At 40.8% G+C, this 25,817-nt stretch overlaps 1 protein-coding gene across 5 annotated transcripts in view; it reads right to left on the reverse strand.

The window, feature by feature from the left end:
• Msp300 (Muscle-specific protein 300 kDa) overlaps positions 1 to 25,817 on the reverse strand; it is a 232,527-nt gene that overhangs the window by 108,875 nt on the left and 97,835 nt on the right. For 4 of the 5 annotated variants that reach the window (XM_076409219.1, XM_076409220.1, XM_076409218.1 and 1 more), the window contains 15 exons: positions 25,127 to 25,188; positions 18,800 to 18,895; positions 18,568 to 18,744; positions 16,490 to 16,646; positions 14,447 to 14,699; positions 13,765 to 14,389; positions 13,266 to 13,702; positions 11,650 to 13,207; positions 4,086 to 10,626; positions 3,736 to 4,024; positions 3,335 to 3,678; positions 2,454 to 3,280; positions 2,245 to 2,319; positions 846 to 1,096; positions 77 to 788 (listed from right to left, as the gene is read on the reverse strand). In XM_076409219.1, coding sequence (XP_076265334.1) covers positions 77 to 788; positions 846 to 1,096; positions 2,245 to 2,319; positions 2,454 to 3,280; positions 3,335 to 3,678; positions 3,736 to 4,024; positions 4,086 to 10,626; positions 11,650 to 13,207; positions 13,266 to 13,702; positions 13,765 to 14,389; positions 14,447 to 14,699; positions 16,490 to 16,646; positions 18,568 to 18,744; positions 18,800 to 18,895; positions 25,127 to 25,188 — 12,404 coding nt within the window. The remainder of the gene's footprint in view (positions 1 to 76; positions 789 to 845; positions 1,097 to 2,244; positions 2,320 to 2,453; positions 3,281 to 3,334; positions 3,679 to 3,735; positions 4,025 to 4,085; positions 10,627 to 11,649; positions 13,208 to 13,265; positions 13,703 to 13,764; positions 14,390 to 14,446; positions 14,700 to 16,489; positions 16,647 to 18,567; positions 18,745 to 18,799; positions 18,896 to 25,126; positions 25,189 to 25,817) is intronic. The other variant, XM_076409217.1, reaches the window with a different exon arrangement.

Raw genomic sequence — 25,817 nt, forward strand, 5'->3', positions numbered from 1 at the left:
CCATGAGGGGGAAATACAACGTGTGTTTTTCTTCTATGCTACAATAATGAGACTGATTTCATGCTCACTTCCTTACCTTTAATTTATCCAAGTTTGAGAGCAGGGAAACTCTCTCCAGGTTAGTATCACTCCACAAGTTGATGGTGTTTTGCCTGGCTTCCATCCATTCGTTCGCATCCTGCACCGCCTTCTCGTACTTGCTGTGATCGCTGACGATCTTCTCGTATCTTTCCACGAAGTTGTGCGCGCGCTTCAACACCTTGGCGTGTTGCTCCGACACCGTGTCGATGTCGTTCTCGATGTGACTGTTCCTATCCGGCAAATTCTCCACCTTATCGCGCAAATCTACGATATCCTGCTGGTGCACCGAAACATCATGAAGCAGGTTCCTGTAAATCTGCAACTGTGCTCTCTTCTCGTCCAACGTAGCCTTGAGTTCGATATCCTGCGGCAATAACTTATCGATCTCCCTGAACCAGCGCTGGATGTTCTGCAGACTGTTGTCGAACTCGGACCAGGTGTCCAGCTTGGACTTCAGCTCGCGATCGGTCAGGCTGATCTCGTCGTATAGCGCGTCGAAGGCCTGCTGGAGCTCCTCCAGCTGATTGCTGATGATCTCGCGGCCTTCCACCGACGTGGTTGGGTACAGTTTCTCCCCCAGCTCGATGGTGTTGTTCAGTAACAGGGTAGCGCTGGTTTTCTGTGACAAAAGCTCTTCCAGAACCTTGGCTTGGTCGACGAGAACGTTTTGTGCACCATTTTTCATGTTGTCTTTGGATGAATCGAATCTAAACACAGATAGCACGTTAAGCGAAGGAGCGCAGAGCGGGAATCGAAATACCTACTTTGTTCTAGCTGCGTTCAGCCAATTGCAGCACTGTTTGTATTTATCGTTGTACGTTTTGTGGTCGGCCAGCGCCTGTTCGCACTTCTTGAGGATCTCCTTGGCGGTCACCTGCACCGACTGGAACCTGGACGTGACCTGTTGGACGTTCAACGATATCCTGGTGTCTCCGCTGCTTTGAATCAGTTCGGTCGAATCATCAGAGATCTTATCAAAATCGGTTTCGTTTTGCCGCAGACCGGTGATGAGAACCTAGAGTAGAAACGGAACAATTACTGACTTTGCTGCCGGCTTAGGGGATCAGGTGAGCCAGTGAGAGAGCAGGAAAAAGAGTGCCAAGCTATCACCTAGAAGCTATTGATTGGAAAAAAGGACAGATACAAGACAGAGTCACATATAGAACCATCACCAAAGTAAATTTAGATAGAGATAAAAAAATATGTACACCAATAAGTTTTAAAGTCTCTATAAGATAATATAATTCATATAATCATTGTCAAACAACATTTTTATGAGACAAAAGTACAAGCACACTTTTTGAATGTGTGAAATAAAAATGCAACATTCTTCTTCAGATATATATTGTTTATCAGCTTTATATAAAAAGAAATGAAGTATCTTTACAAAAGTATCTTTTTTATTTGGAAAAAAGTATATATAGTTATAATTAACAGTATCCAACTTGAGTTGTCAATTAAAATATCGATAAAAACAAATTAAAACCTATATTTTGATTTGAGATCCTCCTGATTTCAGAGACAGTTTGGGTGGTACCTGATGGAGGAAGTAAATATATTTTGGGGATTTAAGAGAGACTTTTTTACTCTGCTGTTTTAGAAAAGATAAATCTACAAATAAAATTAATCAGGTTGTTAATTGGTCACTGACAATTCACCCATTCTTTTCTAAAGGGTCAAAAAGAGACCTCTGTCTCCCAGGGGCGAGGAAACGGTCAGTCCCTCAAATTTTAACAAAAGGCAGAATCTAATTGAAGTCACGCCTGTCTGATTTGTTGAAGGATGTGTTCTCGTCCTCCCAGAATATTTGATTTTCTTGATATTTATTATTTCCTTATTATTTTAACTTAAATGTCTTTATATATACTTTATGTATGTTTGTATACTTTATTTAAAAACTATATTGTAACTGGATCTTAAATAGCCCAAGAAGCTGATGGGCTTTTAAAATAATAAATACATAAAATGACTATTGACGTAGCTCCTTTTGTTGAAATTTCTGTAGAATATACATAGTTTTTAGACTTTAAGACTTATTTTCATACCATAATACATAAATATCAAATACCAGTTGAAAAAAATACATGTAATCAGTTGCTCTTTTCAACTGGCAGATAAAAATATCGAAGGGACAGATAATGGTGACCTTATGTCCTTTCTTACTTGCTCTAGATGATCTCCAGCGCGTATAAAATCCGGAAGCTGTCGTGTACAATTATCAACTGATTTTAGAAAGATCTGTAGACAAGTCAACTAGTTACAAGGTGTTCGGTTAGTGGTTGAGATCGACCGAAAAGCTTCCAACGTGTCGCGATGAAATTTTTCGATCGATTTCACCGAATAGAAATCGAGAGAATCACCAAGATCATTACCTGATATTTTTCGAGTTGTTCTTGCTTTTCTTCAGCGGTAGATTTAGGCGCATAATTCTTCAATTCGTTCTCGGCCTCCTTCAAACACTGCAACAACCTCTCCATCGCCATCTCGTAGTCGTTCCACTGTTTCAGTTTGCTCTCCAGGTTCGATTTTATGTCCACCAAGGCGGCGTGGAAGTTCTCCTGGTCGGCCTTCAAGTTCGCCACGTCCCTCTGCATAGCTTCCTGGGCGCGGCTGGGCAACATCGAGATCTTATTCTGGATGTAGTTCTCCAGTTCCTTGAACTTGATGCTGGCCTCGGGTAGGCTGTCCTCCAGAGCGTTAACCTGACTCAGTCTCTGTTCGATGCTGGATTTCGTTCCTGTGCAATCGACGTAGCAGTTCAGGGTGTCCCACAGTTGTTTCTGATTGTCCTGCTGGGCTTTTAGCAAATCGTAAAATTGCTGATATGACTCTAAACAGTTCTCCAGCTGTTTAATGTTGTTCTGAGTGGTGGTGAGAAGGTTATCGTATCTTTCGTTGACGGACTTCACGTTATTCTCGATGTCGGATGCCTTATCTTTGTTACTGGTGAGCTTCAACAAAGAAGCAGCCTTCTCGTTTATACCCTCGATGACGCGCTTATGAGGAACGATCTCCTGAAGTGCCGTCTTCTGTTTCAAGAGCTTTCCGCGAATATCCTGGATTGATATCCAGGAGGCTGTGTCCAGTTTCACTTGTTTCTCGGTCGAGTCCAGCCATGCCAAGGTTTGCTGAAGCATTTCCTGATACGTCGATAGTTGGAGGGTCTGCGCTTCTTGGAATTTCTGCTGATTGGATATACCTGAAAGAAGAATGATAAATAATCGAGTCGAAGGAAGATTTTACGGTCGAGTACCTTCTGCTAGTTTTTCCCATCGTTCTCTAGCGTCTTTGATTTCGTTTCGTATGATTTCTCTACCGCTCATTGCGGTATCAGGCAGTATTCTTTCGCCAATCAGGCTGAGATTGTTAATCTTATGATCACCTTGTTCCTTTTCGGATAGAAGTATGTGCATTCGTTGAGCGACGGCTTGGGGACTATCAGCCAAGTCTCCTCGTTGTAGTACAGCCAGTTGGTCTTCCAGCGGCTGAAACCAGGTCAGCGTGTCTTCCAGTTTTTGTTGGTATTTCTGATGGTCCTCGATGATGTTCTGCCAACGACTGATGACGTCTTTCGTCAAGCCATGTAGGTTCTGATACCTGTAAAAGTATGATGTACGGAAAGTTGCAAAAAACCGAGTATACGATTTATTTTACCTGACGCTGAATTGAGACAAAACTGGTTTGATCTTCTGTACGCCGCTGGAATGGAACAGGGCGTGGGTCTTGTCAACGAACTGGTCGATTTCCTTTTCTTTCGCCTCAACCTCAGCGCGTCCCTCTTGGTATTTGACCAATTGAGCTTCCTTTTCTGGTAAAGTAGCCTGCAGAGTTTGGCTACGGAACTCTGCCTCCTTCTGTTGAATCCATTGGTTCAGGTCATCTAAAGTTTTCTCGTAGTCGTTCCATTTGCTGATGGCTACTTCTTGTTTGCCGATCAGAGAACCTAAAATCACGGCTTGACATGGTTAGGATATGAGAAAAAAGAAGAGGCTGGATTTACTCACCAATATCAGCTAAATATTGCTGCAATAAACCTTGATTCTCGATCAGTTCAGCTTTCAACATCTCCACCCCCTTGGGTGCGGTGCTCTTGCTCACGGCAATTAAAGAATTCTTCAGGTCCTCCAGCAACTTGATGCCCTCCTGCTCACCGGCTGTTTTTAAGAGTTTCAAATTATCAATCCTTTTGGTCAGTTCACCGCGATCGCCAGATTCATCATCATAACGACTGAGTTTGTCGTTCTGTTGCGCGATCCAGTCCTTGAACGACGCCATCTGTTGGTTGTAGGCTTGATGTTTCTCGACGCACTCGTCAAGGTTCTTCAGTAGTTCTTCGGATTTCGCCACTATATTCAGGAATAGTTGCTTGATGGATTGCAGATAAACATTCAGGGAGTTATCCTGGGTCTGGTCGACTAGTTGTTGGGCCCTGTCGCAAACGGTTTCGACCAGTTGCTGGTGAGACATGATCTCTTGATGCATGATCTTGTGGTTCTGCAGTTGAGCGCGTTTTTCTTGCAGTGTCGATTTGAGTTCGGTATGCTGCTTCATGCCTTTCTCCACATCCTTCAACCACGTGGTCAATTGCTCTTGCGTAGCCGTAAAATCGGAGAACTGTAAGATACACTGGTCCAGTTTATTGGTAGCTGTCTGGAGATCATCGCCCAGGGTATCCCAGATGGTTCGGATGTTCCTTAGCTGTTGTCTGATTATTTCCCGTCCATCTGGTGACGTGTGGACGTACAGTTTTTCGCCCTTATCGATAAGGTTCTCGAATTCGATAGCTTTGCGGTTCTTCTCGTCGAATAAGTTACGAACATCGTTTTGTCGCGCCTGTAAAACATTCAAATCTCCCACTATGTGACAAAGTCCCTGTAGCTCCTCCTCTTTGTCGGAGAGCCAATTGAGGAATTCCTTATATTCATGGTTGAAATCGGAGTGATCTTTAACGAATCCTTCGTATCTGCCAATATTTTCTTTAATGGCATTCTTCAGGGATTGATAACGGGCACTGAGCTGTGAAGCTTTGGCATCGGTTTCAATGTTTTTGATAGCATCCGTGAAATTGGCAAATTCGGGCTCTTTGTTCGCTATTTCTTTCTCCAGGTTCTTCAGTTTGTCCAGGTGGGCTCTCTTGGTGTCCTCCGTGTTTTTCAAGCTCTGATCCTTGACTTGGTTCTCCTTCGATTTTAGCCAGGCGTCCAGATTATCCATAAGACGTCCAACCTCGGCGTATTGGCTAGATATGAGATGAAGCTTCTCCTTAGCATCGGTACACAGTGCTAGGAATAGATCCCACGATTTCTGTTGATCTTGGAAGCTGTTGATTAGGGGAGGATGTCCTTCTGGTGCTGTCTCTAATAGGACACTCTCCAACTGGGCTTTACAAGACTCAATGATCTTGTCACCTTCGGGTTTTTGAGCCAAGAGGTTCTCAACTATAGTGAGTTTGCTTTCCATCGGTTCACTGGATGAACCATCGACTAAGAGAGTGGCTTCGGCTGTCAGTGCCGCAAGCCAGTCGTGACACTTCTCGATAGCTTGATTGAAGCTTTCGTGATTCGCGACGTAGTTGTCCCAGAGTTCTATCCGACCGTTGACATCCTCCACCAGTTTGGTGACATTTTGAAGGTTGTCTTTTAATTTGTTGTCGGCTTCTGTATCCGAAATGTTCGATACCTTATCCTGTAACTGCTGGAGTAGATTCTTATGAAGATTGATGTCTTGTGCGGTGACCTTGTAATTGTGTAAAGTTTGTTTCTTATCTGAAAGAGTGGCGTCTAGTTTTTGTTGATCGGGTAACTTCATGATAGTATCGTTTAACCATAATGTCACTTGTTGTAAGCTGTCCTCGAACGAGTGTCTTTGTGTTAAGGCATTTTCGACATTTTTGTATATCTGATTGACTTGATCTATCAGTTCCTCTGATTTATTTCGTAAAGTTCTTAGTTCAGTCCTGATGTTATCTCTGTTCTCTGGTGTAATACCACTAAATAACGCTTCTCCATTAGTGATTGCTTTACCCAAAAGCTCCTGTCCTTTTTCCTTCTCCGAACCAAATTTCTTCAACTCTTCCAGCATGGATTGGTTGGGTTTTTGAGCGGTTTTCGAGAATTCTTTCACTTTATCGCCAGCTTGATTCAGCCAGTTTTCTAAATCGTTGACGCTGTTTCGGTAAACTTGCTTGTACTTATCCAGTTCGTCCAGTTTCGTCAGGTAGTTATCCAGGAATTTGGTCAGTGTTTGATAACGTGAATTGGCATGTTGCACGTACTGAGGTATTCGAGTTTCCGGAGTCGTCTTCACCACTTCCTCGCTGATCTCGTTCAGTTTATTTATGTCGCCCTGGAAGTTTTGCACCTGAGCCAGTAGGTTCTTAATATCGGCACGTTTCTGGTCGATATTGTCCAGGTTCATTTGGACTACGCTCTCAGATTTGACTTTGTTCTCCATGTCCTTCAACCAATCGGCTACCTTGGCGGCGAGATCCTCGTACTGACTTTGGATATCGATGTTTTGAGCCAGAGCCTCTTTGGTCTTGTCGAATTCTTGTTGCAAATTGGTCAATTCTAACGCGAGATAGTTCTTCTCTGCCGTTAACAATTTTACTGATTCGGGCGATTCTACCTGGGCCAACATCTGAAGAGAGTTCTCCAGCTCGGCCATTCGGGATTGACAGTCTTTGAGAGCATTTTCTATAGCGCTTAGAGAGTTGAACTTGACCTGTAAATTGTACTTGTCACTGGTGGCATCAGGCAGGCACCATTGTATCTTCTCCCTTTGAGCGGAGATGATTCTCTGCAACGCTGCGTATTTGTCATTGTGGAATTTCTTGAGGAACGCTGATAAGGAGTTATCGATTTTATTGGCGTGTGTCAAGATGTTTTTGTAACGCTTCTTCAGAGCTTCCTGTTCTTTGATAGCTGCGCTGTCGACGAATGTCGGGTATACTTGGGAAATGCGTTTGATATTTTCATCGATAATTCCTAAATTTGGTTGCTGGTTCTCCAAGTCCTTCAGTAATACTTTAATGTTCAACAGTCTTTCAAGGATTTTGGTGTTGTCACCGGAGAAATCTTCACACTTGATTATGTCCTCACGCAAGGTGGATAACGTCCCGTTCACTGTTTTTATATCGTCTCTGATGGTCTTCTCTTGATCCACAAAAGTAGTGGAAGCTGATTCCAGTTTCTGGGCATTTTCGGCCACTGTTGCGAACTGCTCTTCCAGTACGTTGATCAGCGTTTGAATGGTGGGAATTTCCTGACCATCCGTGAGCTTCAACAGCTGGTTGTACTTGTGCGGTATGCTTTGGAAAAGCCTCTGATGGGCGGGTAATTCCTCCTTATATTTAGCCAACTTCGACGTAGCTACCTCAGTTTCGTTGGGTTTTTCAGCCGCGTTTACTATGGCAGCGTTCTGATTGCTAAGCCACTGAAGTAAGGTAGTTTTGGTTTCCTCTATGTGTCTCCAGACGGTGGACTGAGACTCGGTCGTGTTAACGGTCTTGACTAGCTTCTCGTATATTTTCGACCAGACATCATTAACGATCTGTAGGTCTCTCTTAACTTCAGATTCAATCCCAGGAATCTTCTCGGATTTTCTGATGATGGCCTGGCCCTTATTATCAACTCGGTCCAGGAGAGTCTTGGTCTTTTTGATGGCGTCCAGTGCCCTTTTGGCTCTTTCCGCATTGACGTTGGCCTGAATCAGATCGGTCGGGGCTTCAAAACTCTCCACGGACTTGTCGATCTTTCCTAGTTCCGTCACGATTTGATCCTTGGACTGCTGGAACTCGTTCCAAGTGTGAATTATGTCAGACAGATGCATCTTCTCCTCTTTGATGTCCTCGTTGACTTTGTTCCACTTGCCTTCGATGTCTGAGACCGTGTTTTGAATAACAGCTACTTGTGGGGCGTCCTCCTTCATCAGCTGCAGTGCGTCCCTCCTCAGTTCTTCCTTAACCGGTGTCTTTTCGATCTGAACCTCCAACAACTGTTGTAGTTTCTCCACGGCTTGTGGCAGATCGCTGGAATGCTTCACTGTGCTCTTAATACCCTCCAGTTGGGTCTTGGTGTTGTTTAGATCGGAGATCAACTGCTGCTGAAGGTTCGTAAAGTCATTCCAGTGCGATTTCACCTTCTGTTTTTCGTTGAAGTGATTGCCCAGCTTGCTCTTTAGATTGATGGCGTTGACTTCGACCTCACGGACGATGTTCTCTGCTGTTCTAGGCAGCCCGGTTTGTTTATCCAGGATTGTAACCGCTTGCTGACTATCGATAGCGGGAGCTGTCTGTTTCCAGTCAATTAGTTTCTCTATCACTTCGTTGGATTCTTCGATCATCTGCTGAAGCTGTTCCGGAGAACAGTTCTCGTTCTCTAACTGGTATTTCAGGTGGTTTAGTTGATTGATGGTATCTGAGTGCCAGTTCAGTAGTTCGCTCCATCTCTGTAAGGACGTCATCTTGCTCTGGAGCCTGTGATCGACCTCTTGATTTGTCTGCGATAATTGCGTGTACTCGGCATTCAACGGTTCGCTTTCTTGAGCGCTCGATTTCAGGGTCATGTCCTTCACTTCATCGTAGATCTTGTGAAGCAAGGGTTGTTTCTCTGAGTGTTCCTGCAGAAGAGAATGGATGTTCTCGATGGCTGCATCGACTTTATTAGCAGGGATCTCATCCAGTTGGGCCACGTTGGCGTTTATCGTTTCTAACCAGTTGGTGTAGTCGCCCACTTTGGTTTGGAATTCGTGCCTAGCCAGAATAGCGTCGGAGACGTCATTGATTTTAGATCGCACGCCTTCGGCTAGCGATGAGACCTTTGATTTCAGGGCCTGCACTTGGTCTTTGATGAGTGTCGCGCCCTCCGGAGCTATGTTGTAACTGATGCTGTCGGAACTTTGAGTCAACGTAATCAGCTTAGCTTGTTGTTCGGATATCTCGTTACTGAACTGTTTGAGTCTTATCAATTCTTTCTCCAGCTTGTCTATATTGGGCGTGTTCAAGTTGGGACTCTTCTCGCTCAGAGTTTGCTCGTTCGTTACGATCCAGTTCTCCAGGTGTTGAACGTTCTTATCGAACTCCAACCAATTGATGACGAGTTTGTCGAATTTCTGACCCCACTGGCTAGAGGTCTCCTGCACAGTGAACAACCTGGTCCGGATCGAGTCCACTTCATCGGGGGCGTCCCCCTTCGTGGCGATCTGTTGGCCTAGGTCCTGGATATCGCGCAGTCTTTGTATCTGGGCTTGGCAGTCTTTCGAGAATATTTTCGTCTCGTACAGGAGCTTTACGGCTTCATCCAGCGTGGTTGGTTTGGGTATCCCTCCTTGGATGTGTAGTTCGGCTTGTTGGACCGCGGGTGTTATTTCCTCCAAACTGCTCTTGTAGCTCTTCCAGTTCTCCAGGTCCTTGGAGACGAGAGCCGCCTGTCCTTCCGCAGATTTCTGGATAGCGGCCACTCGCTCTTGTAGGGCGACTATCTCCGCTTTGAACTTCTGAGCGTCTGGCGAGTTATCGACGATGGCTTGCGATCCCTGCTGCTTCAGCTCTTCGATTTGCTGTAATTTGTGGGATATCTCCGTCTGGAGTCTCTGGGTCTTCTCCAAGCGGTCCTCCGGGGTTATGTTGACGTCGTGCGCGGAGGAGAGTAACAGGGGCGCCTCCTGCACCGACCAGTTTCTCAACAGGCTCATCTGACTCTGGAAACCGGTCCATTTGGTGCTGTATTGTTGCAGGAACGCGATCTGCTCCATGATATTGGAGGTGGTGGTGTCAAGACGTTGTTCCACCTCGCGCACCTCCTTCTCCAGCTGGGCTTTCTGAGGTTCGATGGCCTCCTGGGAGAGTTTCGCGCTCAGCTCCTTCAGAGGGACGATGTCTTCGCGGGCATCCTGCAGGTATCTAATCAGTTGCTGTTTCGACACCAGATCGCTGGGGGTGTTCTCGATACTCAACTGTTTGGTGGTGGCAGTTAGATCGTGTTCGGCTCTCTCCAGCAGGCCGGTGATTTCTTGTTTCTGTTCCCGATAGCTTCGATAGGTATGTTGGGTACTTATGAGATGATGTAATCTTGAAACGCTCTCATTGTAGGTCTCGGACCATCCGGTTTCCAGAGTTTTCACCTCATCAGCTACGAACGTGGGGGCGTGGATATCTCTGCTCAGTTCTTTGCCCTTCTGCAGCATGGTCATGACCAGTGGTCTTTGCTCGTCCAGCTGGGACACGGTCTTCTCTTGTTTGCGCACGCTTTCTTCGATGATTTCCAGGTTCTGGGGCTGGGGAGCAGATTGTTCTCGGACTTGCTTCAATAGCTCACAAATCTGTCGCACTTCCCTGCGATAACTGTAACACTTGGACATGGTTTCCGTTTTGGTCATGGTGATTTCCAAGGACGGTATCAGATTTTTGTATCTCATTATCAAGTTCTCCAATGTTTTCTGTTCGGAGATAGCTTGATCTTCTGGCGAGTGGGATACGAGATAATCGAGGGTCTGTACTAACCACTTCATATCTTCACGTTTTTGATCAGCTTCTTGACATATTGCCTGGTAACATAAATATATGTATATCGAGTTATATAGAAGAAAATAAGTTAAATAAGTTAACGTATACCAGGAGTGTGAATTTGAACATCATTTGAGAGTAATTTTTAGTTTTCTCATTTATATTAAAGATAAATTCTGCTACCCGTCATCGAAAGCCTGTATGTATTTTGATCGTCGATATATATTGATGCAAAGGTGTATCAATGTAAACAAATATGAAACAACCGAACCTAACTGTTAAATTCAATAATTTGGATATTTCTCCATATAAAATAACAACTTTACTTTTGGTATTATTCAGTTATTCAGTGTATAAAAACGTTAACAATTGTCGGTTTTGGTTTCAATGGAGGAATTCTATGGAATGGAAGAATTGAAGACAATAAATTCCAAGGACTCTTGGACGAAAACCCCACTCAAACTCTCAAAAAACTTTCAGATAGCTTAGCAGTTGATGAGTCAACTATTTCCACACGTTAATGTGCAATGGGAAAGAAATATCCTTAAGGAGAATAAATTGGTACCACATGGACTCATTGAAAATGCCATTTAAATCATTTCAATATTAGTTGCTTAATTTTTTCGTTTGAATGCTTGTTAGGTAAAAAAAGAAGATTTTTCTCTGGTGTGTTGTGATTCTCGATGAAAAGTGGATCCACTATGATAATCCTAATTGTAAAATAATATAGTAGAATCAACAAGGTATAGTGTTTTACGAGCTATTAGATTGATATATCTGAGGTAAGCATTGAAGGATAAATCACCCATTAACTATAAGTGTGACTAAGTAACTTTAATTAATTAATATTATATTTACATGGCATGCCGAAAATCACTTCATTAAGCGATCTTCTGTATAAAATATTATTCGCTATACATAAAGTAACATATGAAAATGATGATAAATATGAAATAATCGTGGTAAACTGTAATACAGAATAATGTTGAATAAAAGCGTTGAATTTATAAAAAACCAATTCACAATCCTATTAATAATTAACAACAAACAAGCATCCAACTTACCTTGAAAGCGGCTATTTCCCTGTCGAATTCTTCAGGCGTATTGACATCGGTTAGAATATTTTTAAGGGCGTCATCGATGGAGTCCATCCACCTGACCATCTCGGCGAACTTCACTCGATATTGGTCCCACTTCTGAGGAATCATCTCCAACTGTTGCTGGACGTTCTCGATCTTTAGGTTGATATTCTTCCATGTGTCTTGAGCCTTCTTTACCGATTCCTGCACGGTCTTATCTTCCGGACAAGTCTGCAAATACGTTTGCGATATCTGCTCCAAATTGTCCAGGCTATGCTGAGCCTCTGCTAACGGTCCTTTTGGTCCGAAGAACTCCTTGTGTCTAGCTATGACGGACTCGATGTTCTCCTGCTTGTTGATTGAAATGTGCTCGTTCTGAATCTCTTTTTCTAGTTCTTTGATGTAATAGTGGAAGGTGTTTTCGTCAAGGCGGAACTCCAACCGCATCAGGTGAAGTGGGGCAAACGACAGCACCTCCCTCCATTTGTTTTGGAGTTGATGGACCGATGCGGTGATAGGAGAGTGTTGTTCCTTGGGCAAACAATTGCAGAGGTCTTGGGCGCTCTGCACGAGGTCGTGGATCCATCTCTCGTTGACGGACTCGAAGAAATTCTTGTGCTCCTCCACCGTGGTCCTGTCGTCAATTCGTTTCTCCGTGATCAGCTTTTCGGCGTGGTTCAGCCAGTTCGAGATCACCCTCTGGCTCTCGCTGAAGTTGTACCAGCAGCGCAGGGCTTCCTGCAACCTCTGCTCCCAAACCTGGGCGTTCTGGGTAACGTAGGCGAATCTATCGTTTAATTGGTCCATGTTTTCAGTCATATGAACGATATCCGGGTTGTTTATCTTATCTACAGACTTGACGATATTGTTCATCACTTTATTCTTACTGTCTAACATCGATTTATAGTACAAGGTGCGAGTAAAGAATGTCTTAACTTTGTCCAGTTGGTCTTTCAGTTGTTCCTTGTCGGCGTCCAAAGTTAAGGTGCTGAGTAACTCCTCCGCGTTGTCCAACCAGTCGTTGATTTCCTTCTGGCCGGCTTCCAAAGACTCTTGCTGGATCAGAAGCTGGTTGAATAAGTGAATCTGAGCGGGAATCAATGCCCTAACTCTAACCAGAGCTTCTTTCTCCTGTTTGAGGATGTTCATCATCTTATCCACCTCCTCTCGGGACAAGTCCTGTATCAAGGTCTGGAAAGCCTTGCTGATGTTTTTAAACAAGTTCTCGATCTCCTCCACTTCGGATTGGAGATTGTTCAAATTGTCTCTGTGTTGTCGTATACGGTCCATCGAGCCTAGGCTTGGTTTGTTGAGTATTTCCTCGGCTTTACGAAGCCAGTTGGATAACACCTCCACGCCGGCCCTGAAGTCCTTGCGGTTTCTTAAGATATCGCCCGCGTGGCTGTATTTGTTCACCTGGGGGTAGATCTTGTCCCAGCGTTCGGTCATTTTCTGATAAGCGTTTCTTAGTTCCGTGGAAATTGGTTCCTCGACGGTGGCAATGAGGAAGTTTACGGTGTCTCCTAGTAGTTGATATTTATCTCTGTGTGAACGGAAATTATATATTAAGAGAGTGATAGATAGGTTTGGATAGGTATTACCTGTAAACCGTGATGTCTTGGAAGAATTCCATTTTAGCCTCTTCGTCTAGCGACATGGCCTTCTCCGCCTGATCCAACCAGGTCTCGAACTCAGGCGCCAACGAATCCCATCGCCTCCAGTAGGCGACCACCTCCTCCAACATACTCTGGACGCACCTGAGCTCCATCGAGATGTTCTTCCACCGCTCCGCGGTGTCCTTCATGAAGTTGTCGATGTCGATGACCTCCTTCTTGTCGATCTGGCCCTCGCGCTTGTACTCTTCGATCACGGCCTGCATGTCGCGGAAGGCCTTGTTGAACTCCTGGAAGATGTGGTTCTTCGACACGAAGTTACGGTACTGGTCCAGGAGCTGGACGACTTTGTCGACGCGTCCGTACTTGGCCGTCCACGACTTGAGTTTGGTCTCTGTCAGTTGGAGGAAGGCGATAAGGCAACACTGGAAAAGAAAACCTGTAAAAAAAACCGGCGCCAAGATCAGAGATCTCCCGTCATACTTACTTTGTGTTCGAGGAACTTCAGTCTGACTCTTCTTTGAGCTGCCTTGGGTCCAATTTCGCTCAGTCTCACAGCCATATTATTTAACTGTTCGGAAGGCACTTCGTTGGCGACTGGACCTTGGCAAGCTAGAGCGAATCTCTGTTCGACCGCCGGCAAGTCGGCGAAGAAAGCTTTGTGTTCCTCCAGCTTCCTGCTGATGATGGTGGCGGTCTCTTCGTTCATCACCGTGGGGATATCGTCGCAATATAACAGTTTCTCGGCCTTGGCTAACCACTCGCCGATAGATTTTAAATCGCCGGGTAATTTCGAGTCCAGCAACCACAACCAGTAGAGCAACTGCTGCTGGAGCTTATTCCAGAGCCGGGTCACCTCGGACCAGGACTCCTTGGCGATCGAAACGGGACTCTGCGATTCGATCAGGTGTTTCAATTTGCTGTAGAGCTTCTTCCGCTCGTCCACTTCGGACTTGAAGCTGGAATAGTCATTGTAGTTTAATGGTAACGAATTGGTTTGTTGTAGGTGTTCCAAATGTTGAGTCTTCTTGGTTAACCAAGACAGCAAATCGCTGTATTCCTCCTGAATGGCGGCGATGGCATCAGGTCCTGTCGCTTTCGGTTCAGGGTATCTGCGAAACAACCGCAAGTTAAATGAGGTGGTTTAACGAATAGGGGAGATAAAGTACTTGTGTAAGAATTGGGCTACATAAGTCATAATCGATTTTTCGTCAGGTTTGGGTACGTCTACGTCTTCTGGGTCGAGAATCTTCGGTATTCCCAACTGGGATTCGGCTACGTCGAAGGCCGTCTCGAGTCGGTCACGGTTTGAGGCTTTCTTCATCTCAGCAATGTTGACCAAGTTCTTCTTGATCGCGTCGATTATGGCGAGGAAAGCGACGCCATCTCTCCAGCTGGCGCCGAAATCTTTCACCACAACTCCTGAGATACACAGATTTATTATATTAATTCATATTTTATCACTCGAAATTGACTGGTAGTTGAATAATAACAATAAATATTGCGTAATTTCATTCACCTCCTGATAATTAATTGCTCAATAAGTTTGGTATATAGAGGGCGCCACCTCCCAAATTTCTAAACCTAACCATAATATTTTCAAACGATATGTGTCAAAAGTCCATGAGGAACAAAGAGTATAAAGAGGCTGAATTTAAATTCACCAATGTTCACCAATGCAGGCACTGAAACCACTTTTTTAATGGTTCGTTTGAATTGTCCCACAAAAGCATTTGATTCGCTTGTTTCTATGATGCAATTATTTGTTTCAGTTTGTCTAATATAGAGTACGTTCAGCATTTTTGTGACATTTGCCGTAATACATAAGACGTCGTTTTTCTTGAAAGAAACAGCCCAAGTTGGCTAGATTAAGGTTGTCTATGTAACTTAGCATTGTTTTACCTGGTACTTGTACAATTATTTATAGAGCATTTGTGTTCGTATATAACAGGTCAATTGAAAAGTCCCCGGTCTACTATAGTAAAATAAATTTTTTTGTCAAAATCAGTTTTTTATTCAACATAATTCCCTTCAAGGGCGATACACTGATTATAGCGATCCTTCAGCTTTTTGATGCCATTTTTGTAGTACGATTTGTCCTTTGCTTCAAAATAGGCCTCAGTTTCGGCGATTACCTCTTCATTCGACGAAAATGTTTTCCCAGCGAGCATTCTTTTGAGATCTGTGAACAGGAAATAGTAGCTGGGGGCCAGATCTGGAGAATACGTTGTATGAGGGAGCAATTGGAAGTCCAACTCATGGATTTTGCCATCATGTTCACTGACTTGTGACACGGTGCATTATCTTGGTGAAGCAGCACTTTATTTTTCTTCAAATGCGGCCGTTTTTCGCCGATTTCGTCCGTCAAACGGTCCAATAACTTTATGTAATAGCCGCTGTTGAAGGTCCTTTCTTTTTCAAGGTAGTCAATGAAAATGATTCCATTCGCATCCCAAAATACAGACGCCATAACCTTGCCAGACGACTGTTGCATTTTCCCACGCTTTGGAGCGGGTTTATCGTGTGCAGTCCACTCGGATGACTGTCGATTGGACTTCGGAGTGAAATGATGGAGCCATGTTTTATCTATTGGCATCGACGCAAAAACTCGGGTTTATTATGCTTGATCTTCTTCAAACACTGCTCTGAATGATCAACTCGTCATTGTTTTTGGTCAAAAGTGAGCTCGCACGGCATCCACTTTACACAGAGCTTTCTTATACCCAAATATTCATGAATGATATGATGTACACATTCAGTTGATATATTTAGAGTGTCTGCTATTTTATTCAATTTCAATTTACGGTCATTCAAAATCATTTTGTGTATTTTTTAAACGTTTTCGTCGGTAACAACCTCTTTTGGCCGTCCACTGAGTCTTCGGTGCTCATTTCACTTATTTAACTTATTTAATTTTCCCTTATTTAATTTAAAATTTATAGTGATTATAGTGATTTTTTGTTATATTCAAAACAATGTATCATGGCACAAGTTAAAAACAGTTTTCGAGATTTGGCTTGAATGAACAAGTGAAATGGTATCAAAATATTAAAATATTGGGAATAGAAAAGTTACGATTCTACCAGATCAAGATTTAGAATAGAGAGACAATGATTGTTTTTCTTTTAATGGTACTCTTAAACGAACCAATTGACAACTACAACTACTCAAGACTCCAACAGTAATTTTTATATGAAATGATTGGTTCTTACCTGAATCATCCGGTAATGCATTGGAGACCCAGTGCAAAAGTGTCTTCCTGGCTCCCTGCTTCCATTTGTCTTTCGATGAAGTAGTACCAACGCTCTCCAAACTGCTGGAACTACCCCACTGCGCCAAATATTCCAAAGCTCTGCTATTCTCTTCAATCTAAAAAAATTAAATTCACCATTACTATTCGCGATTCGGCATAAGTTGGCGCTTCTATACAGAAAATGCGATTTATTGGCTGGAAATTTATTCTATGAGGGGTATCGACTAAAGCCCAGTGATCATTCACTTACCCAGCAATACAACCATTCCTTGCGAAGCTTTCAAAGAGAAATTACAATTAAAAGTCAGTGCATGGCCTTATATTCTACTGTTAGATACATTTGTACATATATTTAGTTCAGAAAATCTACAATTCTATGGTATTAACATCGATTAAAATAACATTAAGAAAACATAATATTTCATTGACAACTGCCAATGATTTAACATAATTTAACATCAGTAATTGAACATCACTAATTGAACAAGTAATGTATGAGTATAGAAAGAAAAAACAATATTTTCTCCTATTACGTTTTCTAGATAGCATTTTCCTAATATTATTTAGTTAATTAAGTTAACGAGTGATTTTGAGAAAATTGATACACTTTTTAGTAAACTATTATATACAGTCCTGTTAGTATGTTCCTCTAATTATAGATATATATCAGGTCATTTGAAAAGTCCCCGGCCTACCATAGTAAAACACATATTTATGGCAAAATTCATGCCATTTTTTTTATTCAACATTATTCCCTTCGAGGGTGATACACTGATTATAGTGACCCTACAACTTTTCGATGCCATTTCTGTAGTACGATTTGTTCTTTGCTTCAAAATAGGCCTCAGTTTCGGCGTTCAATTCTTCATTCGACGAACATTTCTTTCCAGCGAGCATTCTTTTGAGATCTGAGAAGAGGAAATAGGACCAGATCTGAAGAATACGGTGGATGAGGAAGCAACTTGCCCAATTCATAGATTTTTGCCGTTTTCACTGACACGGTGCACTGTCTTGGCAAAGCAACACTTTCTTTTTCTACAAAAGCGGCGGGTTTTCGATGATTTCGTCCTTCAAACGGCCCAATAGCGCTATGTAATAGTCTCTGTTGATGGTCCTTCCTTTTTAAAGGTAGTCAATGAAAATTATTCCATGCGCATCCCAAAATATAGACGCCATAAACTTGCAGCCGACTGCTACGTTTTCCCACGCTTTGAAGCGGGTTCATCCTGTGCAGTCCACTCGAATGACTGTCGATTGGACCTCGGAGTGAAATGATGGGAGCCAGGTTTCATCCATAGCCACATATCGACGCAAAAACTCGGGTTTATTACGCTTGATCATCTTCAAACACTGCTCCGAATCATCAACTCGTCGTCGTTCACAAAAGTGAGCTCGCGCGGCATCCACTTTGCACAGAGCTTTCTCATACCCAAATATTCGTGTATGCTATTTAATTAAATTTCAATGTACGGTAATTCAAAATCATTTTGTGGATGTTTTCGTCGGTAAAAACCTCTTTTGGGCGTCCACTACGTTCACCGTCTTCGGTGTTCATTTCACCACGTCTAAACTTAGCATACCAATCCTCGATGGTTGATTTTCCTGGGACAGTGTCCGGAAACTCGGCTTCAAGCCAAGTTTTTGCTTCAACTGTATTTTTTCCCTTCAAAAAGCAATATTTTCTCAACACGCGAAATTCCTTTTTATCCATTTTTTTCACAATAACAAAAGTTGCTTCACTCAAAATGCTATAATTCACAAACAAATGATCCGACAGCTGTCAAATTTATACACGCATCTTTTGAGGGTTAGGGCTAACTAAAAACATGAGGATTTAATTCTAGTAATACCATCTATATGTCAGGCTGGGGACCTTTTTAATTGACCTGTTATGTAGTTAAAATAATAAATAATTCATGCACTTTCATTATATAGTTCCTGTCTACACGCTAGTTAACAAACAAACCCATAAGAAAGCTTTATGAAATACAGGGTGCTTCAGCCTCGCTGTTACATAGGAAACAGTTGTGAATTTACCTGGAAATATAGGATTATGGTCCAGATTAACCCCAGGACGACTGGTGGTCTCCCATCCACCAAATCGCTGGCGTTAATGTTCACCAATTTGATACGTTTGCTTTGTAAGAATCTCAGAGCTGTGTTGGCGTTACTTAGGAAGTGTGGCCTTCGAAGGACGCGACCCCTCTCCATGGGCTGCAAGGAAATTGGCGATAAGTAACGTGTCAGGACGATTCAGCGCAGTACTCACCAGTCTTTCTCCAGATAGTACTTCCAAAAGTGCCAAAAGTTTGGTTCCATCTTTTAGATCTTCGATTAAGTCGTCTATTTTTAGTGGTGGTATGCGCTGTAATGTTATAAAAGATATATTAGCGAATATATTGTTATGTTATTTCATTACATTTTTGGTAAAATATTTTTGATATCTCGTGGTTGAACATTATTCATTTCTTTATAAGAATTTATTATACACCATCCATTAGAATGTCAAAACTCTTTTTCTTTATGCTTCTCTTTTTGTTATGTATTATTTTCGCATGTATTCTGATCATTTTTTTAACTTCAAAAAGGTATTTCCTCTAAAGAATTTGTTCAATATATATTATTAAAAATAGTTTTCTACAATAGACTAGATGATAGTAATAAAGAATCACAAAAATATTGAAAAAATACATTTATTTTAAACTGTGACTGTTAAGATTTGGCGAGAAATGCGCACTACGAAACAATGACGTCAGCTACCCTTTCCTAATCGCCATTTCCCCATTCCAAAGTTTGAAGTTTTCAGAATCTCATAATTTCCAGTTAAAAAATTAGTTTTGTGCTACCAAAGGAACCTAGAATTGCCCCGAGTCGATTCCTCGATACTGAATTTTTAAGAACACTGAAATTAAAATGCATGAGTATTCCAGATATATTAACCATGAAATGTGGTGCAGGTAATAACTCTAAAGTGTACCCAACAATAGCATAATCGTCAGTTAGGAGGTGAGAATAGTATTATTGAAATATAGTGCCCTGTATTTACTAAGACTGATTTGCTAAAATTTTATCGATGGCAAACCTACTGAAAAACGTTATGATTCTAATTTGAGGATACGGATACAAATGTATTTGACAGGGCTACTAAAGTATTCATTCACAGACGTTTGATTTTCTTAAACTTTTAGCAGTTCTGTGGAGCAAAAAAGTTTACCTGGTATTATATCTAGTTGCCTTGTAAACATTCTAGTTTTGAAGCTAATTGTACTAACAGCCTTACAAACTTATAAGGACGTGCAACTCCAATACTTCATCAAGTACTTTACAAAATCTGTGTTTAGACATGTTTTAACATATTAACTGCTCCTATAAATTCGTAAACTAGATCTATGCTTAGTTTCTTTTCTTTTACTTACTTCCAGTGACAACGTTTAATTTCATACATCGTCTATGTGTAAGTATTGTTCTAAATATCTGAACATTTTGTTTGATGTAACACACTTATACCAAGCTCTAAAAACTTGACAAAATCACATTGTTCAATAAAACAGGCATCAGTTACCCTTAACCAGTAGAAATATAGCCCATCGAACTATTTGGTGTACCAGTATTTGAGTAAAACAGCCTTTAGGGTAAATGATGTGGCTCGGTGAATGGAGGTAAAACGAAATGAAACAGTGGTGTTTATATTATGTGACCGTTATTTATTGGCAATATATAAAAAATGTGAAAAATACAAATGATAAAACGGATGGCAGCGGAGTTACCTGGTGACGAGGCTTGGGCAGTCGATGGTGGCACGTCTAAACCAAACGAGGGTTGAGCACTGAATGGCCGAAATACCCTTCAAAAACATCCCAGATAAACGTCTCGGGGTCGCCGGCTATTATTCGTTGTCGGGTTCTAATTGGCGCTGCTAGCACACCGCCCGTGTTCAACATCTGGGATTATATTTCTGGGTATTTTGTAGACCGTTATTCCATGATGTAAAATTTGACATGCCTCAAGGTCGCTACAAGCCTTTTTGTAGTCAACCATGATGGGATTTGATTGACACTTATTGAATGCTTGGAATTAATTAATATTTTCCATTGATACTTCGCATTTTAACCAATAGGTAGACCTAATCAAAATATTTGAAAGCAACTAAAATAACAAAATCGTCCTAATTTTTGAATTACAAGCCATGTTTATGGCTTATTTGGGTATTTATGGCCCTAAAAATTAATTCACAGTCGTATAATTTGAACTAATAAAAAGTTAATTAATAAATGAACACAATTTTACACTTCTACGAATGATTTAAACGATCATAATCATTCTAGATTGCAATAACGGCTCTCGCTCCGAAGATTGTTTAATACATCGTTAAATATTGTCGTATTTTTAGACCGTCAGTTAACTGATAACATACATAAATGTCGCAAATGTCCGACGAAGCTTATTTTGATTTCTATATTAGTGGGCTATAAACGGTTGTGCAACAATATTGTTTTGATGTATAGACCGTGTGTTGGGGACAGCCGAATGAATCTGATTAATTGTCGAGATGACATCAATAACATTGATGGAGGTTATATAACGGTAGAAATCGAGAAATAAAGTAGATGTTTGATTAGCTAATATACTTTAGTTGATGATTTTCAAATATATGATGATATAATAATAAATTATTATGTTTTAATGATATTATATAAGAGACGATAGTAAAAGGATCTCAGAGTTGATTGGCAAGAACTTCTCATGCGCATTTATTCCTAACTAACTTGACAGATTCCACAGCCACGTGTTGTTGTTCACGAGAGTTATGGTTAGGAATTAACTTTAGGTTAATATTATTAACTAATTAATAAAAATTAAGTTAATTTAGGGATATTGTCCTTTTGGTTTAAAACATCCATAGTGTCTATATTGTCAGACGACGAAATATCAATAATAAAGGTTTAAGCATCAAGCTAGAGGATATTTTTAGCCCTTTTAACCCAATACATTTTTTATGCCATTTAAATAATAGATTTGCTCAATGCCCTTTTTAGGTAAATGATATGGCTCAGGTAAGACGAAATGAAACAGTGTTATTTACATTATGTGACCGTTATTTATTGATGTAATATAAAAATATCGAAAATACAAAATAGATAAAATGGATGGCAGCGGTGTTACCTGGAGACGAGACTTGGACAGTCGATGGTGGCACGTACTAAACCAAACGATGATCAGTTACTGAATAATCTCCCAGATAAACGTCTCGGAGTTGCCAGCTATTCGTTATCGTGTTCTAGTTGGCGCACCACTTCAGTCGACCTAAATCTTTTACCTCCAGCCATTTCTTCAGGCTTCGAAATAGGAAAAGGTCGTAGGGGGTTATATATGAGAAATAGGCTAGATGGGGTAGCTCTTCGTAGTCCCATTTATGGATTGTTGTCATGGTGGCTACTGCACCCATGCACTGTCTTGATGGAACATAATATGCATATCGAAATATTCTGGCATAAACATCATTCATTAGATTTTATGGAGAATTATATATTATTTTATGGAAACTTCGGGGTTGTCTGTTGACCGTCAAACTACTCTCGTATATCACCATCACGACGTGGAAACAAAAAATTGGCAAGAAAAAGGAAGAGGGAATGAGGAACTAATACATGATTTGTTGAAGATATGGATAAAATAACATGAGAAAAGGAATAATGTTAAGGTAAGCGGAATGTGGAGGAGAGCGTGTTAATGATGCAAATAAAAATCAGATATTTGTTCATTCCAAGGTACCTAGAGAGTTTCTTTAGAAGTACCGACGTTCTTATGTGGGGTTTAAAGCCATTCATTAATTGCAGAAGCACTTTTAAATGTTTCTGTTATATTTTATTACTGTTTGGAATATGCTTGTTTGCACCTCAATGAAAATCTTTCATCTTTTACAGAATATATTAGGTATCTCTCTTATTGGACCATCAAATTACCATGAAACCCACACTACTTAATACAAACGCTTCTATACATATTTTACAGGATTTTTACAACGTATGACATGTATAACATGAATGTTAACTATATGCTGATGGGACTCATGCATATTATAATGTGTAATACTACAATATCCGTTATCAGATTCTATGTCTGGCGAATTCAAACAGAAAGATATATCGTTAACGCAGTAAAACCTAAGTTACTTTCCGGAGAAATAATTTTTAACATTAAAGTTTGTTTGGTCAAATTTTAGTCCTACCCTACAACTGTCGTACGCCAGTGTTAGTCTAAGTAGAGCATTTTCATTTTACTGTCTTAAGTAACGATATAAATTTTACAATTCAATAGAATTTTCATTCAAAAAGACTTTAATAGCATGTTCATTTATTAAAATGATACTAGGATTGCGAATTAATTTTTGAGAGATTTACAGGATTTGAGTTTTGAAAAATAGAACTTGTAGATTGGGTCGGAAAAATAGAAATAGAAATAGTTGTGTAGCGACCTTGAGGCATTTCGAATTTTACATCGTGGAGTAAATGTCTACAAAATTCCCAGAAATATAATACCAGGTGTAGAACACGGATGGGGTGCCAGCAGCGCCAACTGGTACAGGATAACGAATAAATGGCAACCCCGAGAGAATCTGGGAGATAATTGAAGGGTACTTTCGATCATTCAGTGTCTGACCATCGTTGAGTTCAGACGTGCCACCATCGACTGCCCAAGCCTCGTCTTCAGGTAACACCGCTGCCAGCCCTTTTTTTTCTATTCGTATTTTCCACATTTTATATTACACCAATAAATAACGATCACATCATGTAAACAAGCACTGTTTCATTTCTTCTTACCTCCAATCACCGAGCCCTATAACATACCCTAAAGTCGTTTAAAAACCACTTGACTATAATCTCAAGGAAAATAATCATGTTGATATGGAGTACCTCACCATCTCAGAAATATTTCGATGCTTGAAAATCGAAGAATATGACTCCAACCGAATGATTCAACCAGTCAGGAATTAGTTTATGTCTAGCCATTACACATATAATTAAGTAAGTAGTTTGGTGAAAAACATTTCTTTTCTTTTTTCTTACTTTGTCCCATAGCAAGCACTTCAGATCACTAGAAAGATTACATTAGTTCATTGACAAGGTGGCAACATCTTTTTCGCACCCCCTTTTTCATCAGCCTATAACTTCTTGGATGTTTAATGTTTTCACTTCTTTTTTATGTATTCTTTAAAACATCCGATGAAATAATATCTAATATTAAAGTCGTTAGACTAAACCCTTTAAAATGGATCCAAATACTGACTGTGGGTTTTACCAACGTTAACATTAAAAATCTCATTACATTCCATCCTATGTCACTCAGGAATGGAAACAATCGAAACGTGCATTCGACTGTAATAGTAATTACTATTTTCACTGGACCACTTTTTGATTATCGTCTATTTTCATTCGATAGTTCCCAACGTTCGCATTTAACTATCTCTGCTGGTGTCAATTTTGTTAATATCTTTTAATTGACAGTAGTAAGCGGGGTTAATCGATCTAACCACCTCAGCCCCCGTCTGCTCGACACGAAGCTTTACCCTGCCTCATGACAGCCATATAACTCAATGGCCCGATGGCATTTGCCCTGTTCGAGCTAGGTACAGTCGTTTCCGTATCAACGATACCGTGATTTACCTTCCAAATGTCATAAGTCGTTGGCTGTTTATCGTCCGTCCTACATTTCCACCACGGATGATGGTCTTGCGTTTGATACGGGGTGATACCGACGATAATGCGGTTAATAGGGGATGGAGTAGGAACGAGAACTGAATTGAAATGTTTATTTTCCTTCGCGCTGTTATCGATAGATACAAGAATTAGGTCACCAGTCATCGGCTAGTATTTATTATCATTAGTTAATTCCAGTTTTATCGTTTTTATTTATTTCAAGCAATTTTTCTAGCGGTATTTGAATTTTACGCCAAGAAAACGAAAAGTTTTTCGAATTATCACTGAGACTCTGCCTGTCAAATGTCTTTAGTCTGGCGTGCCATTGTCCTATTACTTCAGCTAGCTTTAGTACTAACACATTTGGCCCAGAGAACCACGGCTCCGAGTTATACATTTCTGCACGATGTTTCTGGAGACTCTGCAGCACTATCGCACACCAGAGCCACATTTTCTGCGTTACGAGATGTCCGTTGTCTTCCTGAACGAAGCTTGGCTGCTGTCGTACCGTACTGTCGAAAATTCGCATATAAACGATAAATTGCGATTTTGTGAGGCACGGGACGATTAGGATATTTTTGACGTAATTTCCACAGAGTGGCAATAATGGAACGATTATTTTCAATAAATATTGTCACTATTTCTGCTCGCTCTTGTGGCGTATTATCCATAATAAAATTTGAACGTCTACACAACACAATGGTTAAAACGAAACTGAGCTAAACGTCACATAACCAAGATGGCGCGTAATAAAAATGGTAGCAAATTTCTGATATCCTACTGTATATATTTAATTAACATAACAAGACTTCTAAGGTGTTTTGATTAACTTTCATATTAATTTCTGAAGTATTTCAGCAGACATATAGCTGCTGGTAACCCTATTAAATAATTCTTACCTTTGCTAAACAAGAATTAATCCAATTTACAAAAGTTTTCTTCTGAACCCTCTCCTGTTCATCTGAAACAAAAAAAATATGTTAGTGGCTATTATTGACATTATAAATATGAAAACGTCTGTAAATCAATACACCCATGGAGAATTAACAAAATTTTTCTTTTATTTTTCTGTCGAGACCTCACAAACATTACGTGAGTCGTATTAAACAGTCCAACTTTCGTTACTGTTCACTATTATGCATTATAATTACACCGAGTCGCTATATTCTCATACCAGAATACATATTAATTAGTTTTTATATAGTAGCCATGATATCATACGTTCCATATTAGTTATACAAGGATCTTCAATTGTTTTCTAACATTATATGTTTAGTATCACGGCTACCGTGACACGGATAAATAGATTTCTTAAAATAAACGCCTGACTATTGTTATCTGAACGCAACAAGTGTCATTTATTCTATGCGAGTTATTTTCAAGAATTTGATATTGCATAATGCTTGGCGCGTTTGATGGTATTTGACGTACAACGTTGAATCCCATCCAATGTCCCATAATAGTTCGGTTTCCGTGACATTCACAATATTTTCGGTCAAATGTTGCTATGATTGAATCGATACGTTCAAACTAGACCCAAACTATCCAGTTTTAACATTTCTCTCTGTAATTTTTACCTGCTGCATATTT

The sequence above is a fragment of the Rhynchophorus ferrugineus genome, unplaced genomic scaffold, assembly GCF_030347505.1.
Source record: "Rhynchophorus ferrugineus isolate W39M unplaced genomic scaffold, kcgeb_rfMv2 rfM7, whole genome shotgun sequence".
Taxonomy (NCBI): domain Eukaryota; kingdom Metazoa; phylum Arthropoda; class Insecta; order Coleoptera; family Curculionidae; genus Rhynchophorus; species Rhynchophorus ferrugineus.